This window comes from Ascaphus truei, chromosome 17 (assembly GCF_040206685.1).
Source record: "Ascaphus truei isolate aAscTru1 chromosome 17, aAscTru1.hap1, whole genome shotgun sequence".
Lineage (NCBI taxonomy): Eukaryota > Metazoa > Chordata > Amphibia > Anura > Ascaphidae > Ascaphus > Ascaphus truei.
The window spans coordinates 40,066,648-40,078,561 of NC_134499.1; the positions used below are offsets into that span (position 1 = coordinate 40,066,648).

At 46.3% G+C, this 11,914-nt stretch overlaps 1 protein-coding gene across 1 annotated transcript in view; it reads right to left on the reverse strand.

The window, feature by feature from the left end:
* Positions 1-10,292, reverse strand: part of NINJ1 (ninjurin 1) — a 28,734-nt gene extending 18,442 nt beyond the window's left edge. The window contains exons 1-2 of the mRNA XM_075574908.1: positions 9,890-10,292; positions 9,548-9,682 (exon numbers count right to left, since the gene is read on the reverse strand). Of these exons, the coding sequence (XP_075431023.1) occupies positions 9,548-9,610 (63 nt within the window). The 5' untranslated portion in view covers positions 9,611-9,682; positions 9,890-10,292. The remainder of the gene's footprint in view (positions 1-9,547; positions 9,683-9,889) is intronic.
* Between the last annotated feature and the right edge of the window lie 1,622 nt (positions 10,293-11,914).

The window sequence follows — 11,914 nt, forward strand, 5'->3', positions numbered from 1 at the left end:
AGCTGCAGGGCACAGGCAGGAATGGGTAAGCTATCAGTATCCCAGGACACGGCTAGGTTCACCTCAGGTAGTGGACACGTCATAAATTGACCAAAGGGCAAGAGAGCATTGGAAAGAAAACATTCAACCTCATTAATGTCCAGTCCAGAAGTAAACTCCTTGCAAATAAAAAGTAATATAATTATTGTTGGGGTTTGTGTCATACAATAACAAGATTTCTAAATAGTTCTCTTTATAATAAGTCTGTACATTTTCGTTATTTTCTTTTTTCTGAATAACAAAAATGGCGGATAAATTATCCGACAAGAAGGCAAATGCTAACCTTATGTGTACGCTGACGCTGGATATTTGTAATAGTGTAATAATCATTTATAATTTATATTTTAATCGTGCTTTGATTTAATGAAGAGTGACATTGCTCCCTGACATACCTCTACATACCCAGGCATCCTTCGCAATATCACAGTTACTCTAGGATTCAATGATAATGTTGCCACAGAATACGGCACTATACCCCAAAATACCACAAGAGAGAACCATGAAGCCGCTATATCTGTATTTAGAGGCACAGAATGTGACGCTCAGTTTTAGGAAACATATTTCAGCTGTGTATGTTAACAAGTCTTTTTGTAAACACTAGCACTAGATTCCTTTGCCTCTCGCTATACCCCTGGTAACCCCCTCGTTATACCCCTGGTTACCCCCTCGTTATACCCCTGGTTACCCCCTCGTTATACCCCTGGTTACCCCCTCGTTATACCCCTGGTTACCCCCTTGCTATACCCCTGGTAACCCCCTCGCTATACCCCTGGTCACCCCCTCGTTATACCCCTGGTAACCCCCTCGCTATACCCCTGGTCACCCCCTCGTTATACCCCTGGTTACCCCCTCGCTATACCCCTGGTTACCCCCTCGTTATACCCCTGGTTACCCCCTCGCTATACCCCTGGTTACCCCCTTGCTATACCCCTGGTCACCCCCTCGTTATACCCCTGGTTACCCCCTCGTTATACCCCTGGTTACCCCCTCGCTATACCCCTGGTTACCCCCTCGCTATACCCCTGGTTACCCCCTTGCTATACCCCTGGTCACCCCCTCGTTATACCCCTGGTTACCCCCTCGCTATACCCCTGGTTACCCCCTCGTTATACCCCTGGTTACCCCCTCGCTATACCCCTGGTTACCCCCTTGCTATACCCCTGGTCACCCCCTCGTTATACCCCTGGTTACCCCCTCGTTATACCCCTGGTTACCCCCTCGCTATACCCCTGGTTACCCCCTCGCTATACCCCTGGTTACCCCCTCGCTATACCCCTGGTTACCCCCTTGCTATACCCATGGTAACCCCCTCGCTACACCTCTGCTCTTTTCAAGGCGGCCTCCTTTTCCCCCTTTTTGTCTCTACTCCTCTCTCACACATAAAACATTGTTCCCTCCCTGCTTCCTACCTGCAGAACTCCCTTACCCTTGGTATACACCAATCACCTTCTCTCCCCAACTTCAAATCCAATCTGTAAACACACCCCTAAAATACTCATACTCCCTATACCCACACTTCATTTATTAACCATCTTGGCAAGGCACCCTGTACGTTCTACGTAAGTTTCCCAACATAGCACTTAGATTGTAAGCTCTTTGGGGCAGGCATTCCTTTCCCTTTGATTTGCTTTTATGTTATATGCACTTAATGTTTCATAGCCATGAACTCCAATATCGCTTTTATGAAGCACGGGCTACATGATTGCTACTATATAATTAAAAATACACAATGCCCACACCTATTCTACAATCATTCTTCCCCCTCTCTCTCACAGTGCACAAGGTATATCAAATGTTGCGATTTTCTGGAATAGGAAGTAATTGTTTTACTGTCTATTTATTAAATGCCATAGAAAGGTAGCACAACTGAACCGGAGTTAGAAGAAAAACATTGAATTGCAAATACAGTGTAGTAGTTTAAAATCTACATTTATATAATTTAATCTCTATCTTCCCTGATGAAGCTGCTATCAGCGAAACGAGTAGGGCTGGCTGCAAAAATCCCAGACCAGGCGCCTAAAAATCCACTCCTGGTGCGTGTGTTTCATGCTGCTGCCTGTCATGTGATCTCTCTTCCCTGCAGGGCCTTCTGGGTGTTGCAGTCCTGCGCCTCTTCCAATTGTATAGTATTTACAGATAGATGAACTACAAAGCCGAAAAGCCCTTGTGTAAAATGCCATAACATCAACCAGGGATCAGCCAACATCACCCTGAGGAAGGTCCCTCCACGAGGACCGAAACGTTGGTTTATGATGTAACACTTTCACTAAATACACTTTTTTTCTCAACTACCCCCTTGTGTGCTGTCTCTTGATTCCAGATTACAAACAGTATCGTACCGTATAAATAAATATATATATACACACACACACACACACACACACACGTCTGTGTGTAAGTGTATGTGTGTCATTTAGGGTTGCCAGGTGGCTTCTCCAAAAATACTGGACACAATGGTGAAAGGTGTGACACGTTTGAGACACACACACTCACGCTCAAGACACAAACACACATGCGCTCGAGACACATGCGCACGCACACACACACTCCATGCTGTTTCCTCGTCTCCTTGGCCCCACCTCCAGGCTGGACCACCTCCTGATTGGCTGCATTACCCAGCACCAGCCTATCAGAATGGAGAAAGCTGGCCAGCCTCCTAGTTACAGCCCTGCTCTCTCCGTGCTTGGGGGAAATCCCGCGGGCCCCCAAGCCAGTCAGGTCACTATGTCCATAGAGGTAATACCGGACACATACATTTTTCACTGGACAGAGTGTCCAAATATAGGACAGTCCGGTTCAATACTGCTGGTGGCACTTGAGGACTGGAGTTACATAGTTACATAGTAGATGAGGTTGATAAAAGACGTACGTCCATCAAGTTCAACCTATGCTAAATTTAGACAACAGATACTTTATCCTATATCTATACTTACTTATTGATCCAGAGGAAGTCAAACAAAAAACCCCATTAAGGGGAAAAATTAATTCCTTCCTGACTCCAAGAATTGGCAATCGGATTAATCCTGGGATCAACATCCTTCCCATGTATACTTATTTGGTATATCCCTGTATACCTTTCCCATCTAAAAAGATGTCCAACTTTTTTTTGAACAAATCTATTGTATCTGCCATCACAGTCTCCATGGGTAATGAATTCCACATTTTACCTGCCCTTACTGTAAAGAACCCTTTCCTTTGTTGCTGGTGAAATTTCCTTTCCTCCAACCTTAAGGGATGGCCCCGAGTCCTTTATACAGTACTGCCCGTGGGATGAATAGTTCTTTTGAAAGCTCCTTGTATTGTCCCTGAATATATTTGTATATAGTTATCATATCCCCTCTTAGACGCCTCTTTTCTAATGTAAATAAATCTAATTTAGCTAGCCTCTCCTCATAAGTTAGAGTGTCCATCCCCTTTATTAATTTGGTGGCTCTTCTCTGCACTCTCTCTAGTTCCATAATGTCTTTTCTTAGGATTGGTGCCCAAAATTGTACTCCATATTCAAGGTGTGGTCTTACTAATGCTTTGTAAAGGGGCATAATTATGTTTACTTCTCTTCCATCCATTGCCCGTTTGATGCAAGATAAGATCTTATTTGCCTTTGCAGCTACTGCATGACATTGGGCACTATTGCTAAGCCTGTTGTCTACAAGCAGCACTGGCCACTCCTAATTTAGATCAGAGTCCAGTCTACTACAGTAATTCCTATACCAGGAGAAGTATGCAGGTTTCGTAGAACGGTTAATGGTAAAAGCAGAGGCAATGAAGCAGCAGGACCACAGCATAGCATTACACACAGGCTGCTATCTCTACATATAAATTGTGCAACACGTTCCTAGAAGTCGGGGTTGAAATGAAACACTTATGACTTCCATGAGCCTCGTGCGTAAGACTTCATGCGTTAGAGTTGTGTCCAGAATTTAAGAAGAAGCTAAAAACAAAAGGGGTTTTTCCGATAAAGCGCAATGGTGCTGCTTCAGCGCTGACGAGCTGAACGCCCCAGTGACTACGACTTGCCCTCCTGCTGAACCTGCACTATGGCCCAGTGAGATACACAGTATCAGTGCAATTTCTGAGCACTGCTGCACTGTAATCTCGTGGCTATTTTAGACTTTGTATGAAGGTACTTTCTCCAATATATAAACATGTGCGCTACCAAGCAATGCGAACATTTTACTAAGCGAAAGTTAAAATTCGCATTAAAAGTAAAAAAATAAAAAAAACTTGGAAAAGTGAACTTTAAAAATAGTACTTCCGCGGGACACAGGGTAATAGGATCATAGGGGAAGTTGCACAATTTTTTGAACAAAAAAAGTTTGTCGAAACGTTTGCGGGCCGGGCTCTGACACAGTCACCCCCCTCACTAGTTAGCAGGATGCGGGTAAATTGTGTGATGTTCCTTTCGCATAAATAGTGATGTCGTGATCATGTGATCTCTGGTGCCGCGACACACCCAGCACTCAAAGGGTTAATTGTAATCACACACACAAGCTGAGCCAGGTCTGAAGTGATGCTCACCTTCCTATATATATGCAAGATTAGGTAATACAGTAACATCACAATCAGGAGAAACAAATTGTGCATCCAGGTAAGCTTAATGTATCTCCCATCAGTTACAATGTAAGCAGAGGTCTCCTGTGAGAGCGCGGGGAGGTCTCCTGTGAGAGCGCGGGGAGGTCTCTGTGAGAGCGCGGGGAGGTCTCCTGTGAGAGCGCGGGGAGGTCTCCCGTGAGAGAGCGGGGAGGTCTCCCGTGAGAGTGCAGGGAGGTCTCCCGTGAGAGAGCGGGGAGGTCTCCCGTGAGAGCGCGGGGAGGTCTCCCGTGAGGGAGCGGGGAGGTCTCCTGTGAGGGAGCGGGGAGGTCTCCTGTGAGGGAGCAGGGAGGTCTCCTGTGAGAGCGCGGGGAGGTCTCCTGTGAGAGAGCGGGGAGGTCTCCTGTGAGAGAGCGGGGAGGTCTCCTGTGAGAGAGCGGGGAGGTCTCCTGTGAGAGCGCGGGGAGGTCTCCTGTGAGAGGCGAAGGTCTCCTGTGAGAGAGTGACGGTCTCCTGTGAGAGGCGGAGGTGTCCTGTGAGAGCGCGTGGAGGTCTCCCGTGAGAGGCGGAGGTGTCCTGTGAGAGCACGGAGAGGTCTCCTGTGAGAGAGCAGAGGTCTCTTGTGAGCGCACAGGGGCCCCCCTGTTTCCCAGGATACTTACCTCCATATGGGGTGCCGGTACCTCTGCAGGTAGAAGCTCTAACGGGCTAGCATAATGGCAGCTTTAAATGTCCCACGTCTTGCCAGCCAATAGGAATCCGTGATGTCATCCCTTGCGACTGCCTATTGGCTCTCGTGACGAGGGACATTTAAACATGAAGGCGATACTGGCGCCCCCTACGGAGGAGCTAAGTATCTCCGGAAGCAGGGTGCTGGAATTAACGCAGATCAGGAACCCGATGCGTGGTATATTACAAATACAAACTATGATCGCCCTTTATCAAGTCTCTTGATAGAGGGTGATGTGTAGCCCGAAACGTCGAGTTCCTTTCACTAGGGTGTCAGTCTGCTAACCTCCCACATTTTTGGAAAGGTACTATTTTTGATATCGAGTGTTTTAGACTTTGCATTAGTCTTTCTTCATGGTAATTACTATTTACACATTACATGTATATTGGAATCATCGTTTTAGGACTTGTGACTGCGATCTTATTACAATGTGTTATTTATCTTGAGTGCAGCCTTTTATTTGAACATCTTTTGGTGTCCTGTGATTTTTCATATGACCATTGTATAATATTTATATATCGAGAATTATAATAAAAGATTATGGAGCAATTGGAAACAGCACCGAGCACACTCAGAGCAATGTACTCATAGAAAAAGTCCACAGGATGCATGAAAGAATCGGTGAATGGTGACTACTTTGAAATAAGGGATGCTGAGTTTAATGAGGGCGTCCAACAATCTCTTAGAAACAAACATTAGATAAAACAGACAAATTGCTTGAGCACCCCAAAAAACCACGCAAGAATCAACAAGAATTTACTTGGGTCAAGAGTGACCTCTCATACAGAATCTATATAAGGATGCAGCCGATATACCAATAATGTACTGTAGTTATTGGAGACGCATTAATCAAAAGAGTCTCATGAACTGCGGGAAATGCAGGAAATGCAGTGACATAAGATTGTGCAGGCATTACTAGCCTTTTATTATAGGAAGTGCATGGTTTCCGCGGTGTTTGTTTTCGGTGTGAGCGGTATTTCTGAGTTTAGCATAAATTGCCATCACTTTCTAAACAGATTGTCTCTTTTTATGCGTGTCACATTTAAAGTTGACACTAAGGGCCTTTTTTTTACATACAACGAAGTGGCCATTTCCAGCCGAACATTCCTATTGAGTCTATTGGGATTTTTGGTGAAAGGATAGTTTGGTGTATATAGAATGAAGCCCTAAAGAGCGATAGTCCTTCACGTGACAAGGCAGTGCCAGTAATGCAGGAAGTGATACAAGAAGAAGCCGTGTCTGCTAGGATGAAAGGGAACAGTGAGGGTTACATGTATGTTACATGTACTTTACATGTAGCTGATTGACAAGTCTAAGATTATTTACATTATTTTCTGCGCAACCTTTACGAGACAAAACAAAATCTTCGCCTGGTCTGTCATCTTTGTGAATGAAACACTCGTCAAAATAGTGCTAATGAGAAAGTTGCTTTTTTTTGCTATATTTTTAAACTTGGAGAATGCAGTTTTGCTGCACTCGGTATCTCAGCACCCTCACAATATGGGGGCGAGGTATCAACGGGAGAGAAAAACACTGCAGGCCGCAGGATCAAGCCGCTACTGAAAAGGACACCTGGGAAATGGTGTCACCTAGCCTGGCCCTACTAAATCTTAGGCCACCTGTGGAGAGATGATCCTGGAGCCGCTGGATTACTTGGAAGGTGTCAGGGAGAATACAACTTCCTTTCACCTTCAGAAAACAATTGCACCGACTCATAGAAGTCCCCGTGGCATTAGTGCTGCTGCTGGAGGATTAAACCAGGACAACAGAAAAAAGCTACGCTGCTGCCACTGTACCTGCCACGTTACCCCGTGCTGCTGCTGCCACTGTAATCTGCCACGTTACCCCGTGCTGCTGCTGGCACTGTAACCTGCCACGTTACCCTGTGCTGCTGCTGGCACTGTAACCTGCCACGTTACCCCGTGCTGCTGCTGGCACTGTAACCTGCCACTTTACCCTGTGCTGCTGCTGCCACTGTAACCTGCCATGTTACCCTGCCACATTACCCTGTGCTGCTGCCCCTGTAAACTGCCACGTTACCCTGCCACATTACCCTGTGCTGCTGCTGCCACTGTAACCTGCCACGTTACCCTGTGCTGCTGCTGCCACATTACCCTGCCACGTTGCCCTGTGCTGCTGCCACTGTAACCTGCCACGTTACCCTGTGCTGCTGCTGCCACTGTAACCTGCCATGTTACCCTGCCACATTACCCTGTGTTGCTGCTGCCACGTTACCCTGTGTTGCTGCTGCCATGTTACCCTGTGCTGCTGCCACTGTAACCTCCACGTTACCCTGTGCTGCTGCTGCCACTGTAACCTGCCATGTTACCCTGCCACATTACCCTGTGTTGCTGCTGCCACGTTACCCTGTGCTGCTGCCACTGTAACCTGTAACTGTTAATATAAGTTCTTCTGAGCAGGGACTCCTTTTTCTAACTGTTTATGTCTGAATCGCTTCTTCTCATTACGTGTTATTTGTATTATTTGTTATCTACAGGCATACCCCGGTTTAAGGACACTCACTTTAAGTACACTCGCGAGTAAGTACATATCGCTCAATAGGCAAACAGTAGTTCGCGCATGCGCCTGTCAGCACGTCCTGCACAGCAATAATAGCTCCCTACCTGTACCGAAGCTGTGCGCAAGCGGGGAGACTATAGAGCCTGTTACACATGTATTATTTACATCAGTTATGCACGTATATGACGATTGCAGTACAGTACATGCATCGATACGTGGGAAAAAGGTAGTGCTTCACTTTAAGTACATTTTCACTTTACATACATGCTCCGGTCCTATTGCGTACGCTAATGCAGGGTATGCCTGTATATGATTGTCACGTGTATTACTGCCGGGAAGCGCTATGTACAGTAATGGCGCTATATAAATAAAGACATACACACGTTACCCTGTGCTGCTGCCACTGTAACCCGCCACGTTAATCTGTGCTGCTGCCACTGTAACCCGCCACGTTACCCTGTGCTGCTGCCACTGTAACCTGCCACGTTACCCTGTGCTGCTGCTGCCACTGTAACCTGCCATGTTACCCTGCCACATTGCCCTGTGTTGCTGCTGCCATGTTACCCTGTGCTTCTGCCACTGTAACCTGCCACGTTACCCTGTGCTGCTGCTGCCACTGTAACCTGCCATGTTACCCTGCCACATTACCCTGTGTTGCTGCTGCCACGTTACACTGTGCTTCTGCCACTGTAACCTGTAACTGTTAATATAAGTTCTTCGGAGCAGGGACTCCTTTTCCTAACTGTTTATGTCTGAATCGCTTCTTCTCATTACGTGTTATTTGTATTATTTGTTATCTATATGATTGTCACGTGTATTACTGCCGGGAAGCGCTATGTACAGTAATGGCGCTATATAAATAAAGACATACACACGTTACCCTGTGCTGCTGCCACTGTAACCCGCCACGTTACCCTGTGCTGCTGCCACTGTAACCCGCCACGTTACCCTGTGCTGCTGCCACTGTAACCTGCCACGTTACCCTGTGCTGCTGCCACTGTAACCTGCCACGTTACCCTGTGCTGCTGCTGCCACTGTAACCCGCCACGTTACCCTGTGCTGCTGCCACTGTAACCTGCCACGTTACCCTGTGCTGCTGCCACTGTAACCTGCCACTGTAACCCGCCACGTTACCCTGTGCTGCTGCCACTGTAACCCGCCACGTTACCCTGCTGCTGCTGCTGCCACGGTGACTAGGTCTCAGCTTCATACATATCTACAGAGCAGAGCCAGGGCTGGGGCAGGAGGGTGGAAATCCCCCTCTATACTGCATACTGGTGTCAGAGAATGCAAGTCACTGCCATGCAAACCCGGGAGCAGAACTAGCTGTGTATAATCCATCTAATTGCTGCAGAATAACACACAAGGATGATATATATATATATATATATATACACACACACACACACACACACACACACACACACACACACACACACACACACCTATATAAAATTATATCAGCGGACTTTCCCACAACCCATAAAATGATATACGGGACAGCCGTGCAAGGGTTAAGTAAATACACCGAGTATACATGCAGTGCTGAATGGGTTAATAGCGCTGCAGATCTGGATTCCTTGTTACCCCGGGGAGATACAGTTTCACCAGAAGCGGCTCTCTCCCGGCGGGGTGCCCGGTGGGGGGGGAGGGGGGGCTGGGACCGGGCCTGCCCCTCCCCCCCCCCATTACACCCCCTTGTACCACCTCCCCCCCCCCCCCCCTTACCTCCCCGTCCTGCACACGGGCCGGCCTCCCGTTCAGCTCCACGGCTTCTGAGTGAGTTCCCATAGCCAGGGGCAGAGATCCGGGAGCAGGGAGCTGCACTCACTGCCAACCACCTCTGTGCGCAGGAGTATGCCACTCCCTGCAGCTCAGGGCAGAAGGGAAGTGTCTCTCCCTGCAGCTCAGTGCAGGAGGGAAGTGTCTCTCCCTGCAGCTCAGTGCAGGAGGGAAGAAGTGTCTCTCCCTGCAGCTCAGTGCAGAAGGGAAGTGTCTCTCCCTGCAGCTCAGTGCAGGAGGGAAGAAGTGTCTCTCCCTGCAGCTCAGTGCAGGAGGGAAGAAGTGTCTCTCCCTGCAGCTCAGTGCAGAAGAAGTGTCTCTCCCTGCAGCTCAGTGCAGGAGGGAAGAAGTGTCTCTCCCTGCAGCTCAGTGCAGGAGGGAAGAAGTGTCTCTCCCTGCAGCTCAGTGCAGAAGGGAAGTGTCTCTCCCTGCAGCTCAGTGCAGAAGGGAAGTGTCTCTCCCTGCAGCTCAGTGCAGAAGGGAGGTGTCTCTCCCTGCAGCTCAGTGCAGAAGGGAGGTGTCTCTCCCTGCAGCTCAGTGCAGAAGGGAAGTGTCTCTCCCTGCAGCTCAGTGCAGAAGGGAAGTGTCTCTCCCTGCAGCTCAGTGCAGGAGGGAAGAAGTGTCTCTCCCTGCAGCTCAGTGCAGAAGAAGTGTCTCTCCCTGCAGCTCAGTGCAGGAGGGAAGAAGTGTCTCTCCCTGCAGCTCAGTGCAGGAGGGAAGTGATGAATAATCCCCATGTCTCCCCCCAGAGACCAGAAGTGAAAGTAAAAATAATTGGATAACAGGAAACAAAAGCATTGCGAAGTGTGTCAGTCAGCAGGCTGGGGTTTCACATGACACAGTATTGCACTATATACTCTCCTATATATATACTTCTATCTCCTGGGTGTGTTTTATTTCCCATCCTCAGCTGCTAAGGGGTTCAGAAGCCCAGAAACTAAAGGGGTGTGTGTGTGGCTGCAGAGTCTGGGTTCTGTGTGCACCTCCATTTAGGTTTAGGATCGGCAGGAACTATTTTTTTTGGGGTGGGATGCTGTAGATACAGTAGGAAATCAGTAACATGTATGTGTATATTGTTATTTACATAGCACGTCACAGAACTAATACACGCGACATAATAATATAACAAGTATAATAATAATAAAATAAGTGCTTGAGACATAAAAGTAACAAAAATCAATTTTTGCCTGATACATAGCAACGTAGTTCTGCGCTAACAATATAAACAGACTTTTTCGTTAATCATATCATTTGCCCCTGTTCGCCAAGCGCATGATATTACTGAGCGCCAAATATTTGACTAAAATTTACGGCCAAAACGCCTTTTGCGACGCTTTCTACATACGCCCATATTTTTCCCTTTTTTTCTCTCCCTGTGCCTGGCGATTAAATGACGGCTTTGTTGAAGAGTTCCTAGTAGTTCTTTATACTACGGACGCACAGAGAATTAGGGGGGTCTTTTTTCTTTTACTACACCCTTCTGTATTTTAATTTCATGGTTATTATGATAATTATGGGCTGAGTAGTATTTGGTATATAGAGAATGAAATCGCCACTAATGGTATAAAATTGTAATTTTCCTTTTTGTTATTTCTGTGATTATATTATATACTATATTCCTGCTAATGCTTATACTCCGGCACATTTTAGTTACCTGCAACTCAGACAATAGAAGGTATTTTTGACTTTAGGATTTTACCTTATAAGAGCCTAAAAATAAAAAGAAACTGACCTGCCAACTTGGAAAGTGGGTAGGGGCGAGCTTAAAGCTGCAGTTCAGGCTCCCCTTTTTAATTTTTTTTTTTTAACTTCAATAGTTTTATCGGGGCAATCTCTACTTACCTAAAAAACTGCATAGCTGCCGTTAATTCGTTCTCCGTCTATTGATCGGCAAAGTTTGGCGACATCTTTAAATATGGGGAATGTAAATCGTTGCTATAGGAACAAGCATGCTTGTTAAAATAGAATACAAGAAAATTGGTCTTTCAAAGTTGTTGTTTTTTAAAACAGAAAATGCTAAAGGTATTTTTTCTTACTACAGAACTGATTTATTTAAAAAAACACACATGCAGAATATTGCCTGAACTGCAGCTTTAAACCTTATGTTGATAAAAGTTATGACAGTTTTTTTTATTATCCTCTGATAACTAAACATGTCGTCAGCGCTTACATAATTATGTTTTCAAGAGAATAAATATCTTGCGTTTGATAATGACAAGAATTGATACATTAACAAAGAAAACATTTGTTGAAGTCATGTATGAATTTATATTTTGTGGTAACAAAAAAACAAAATAAGTCTGGGTGTTGAGC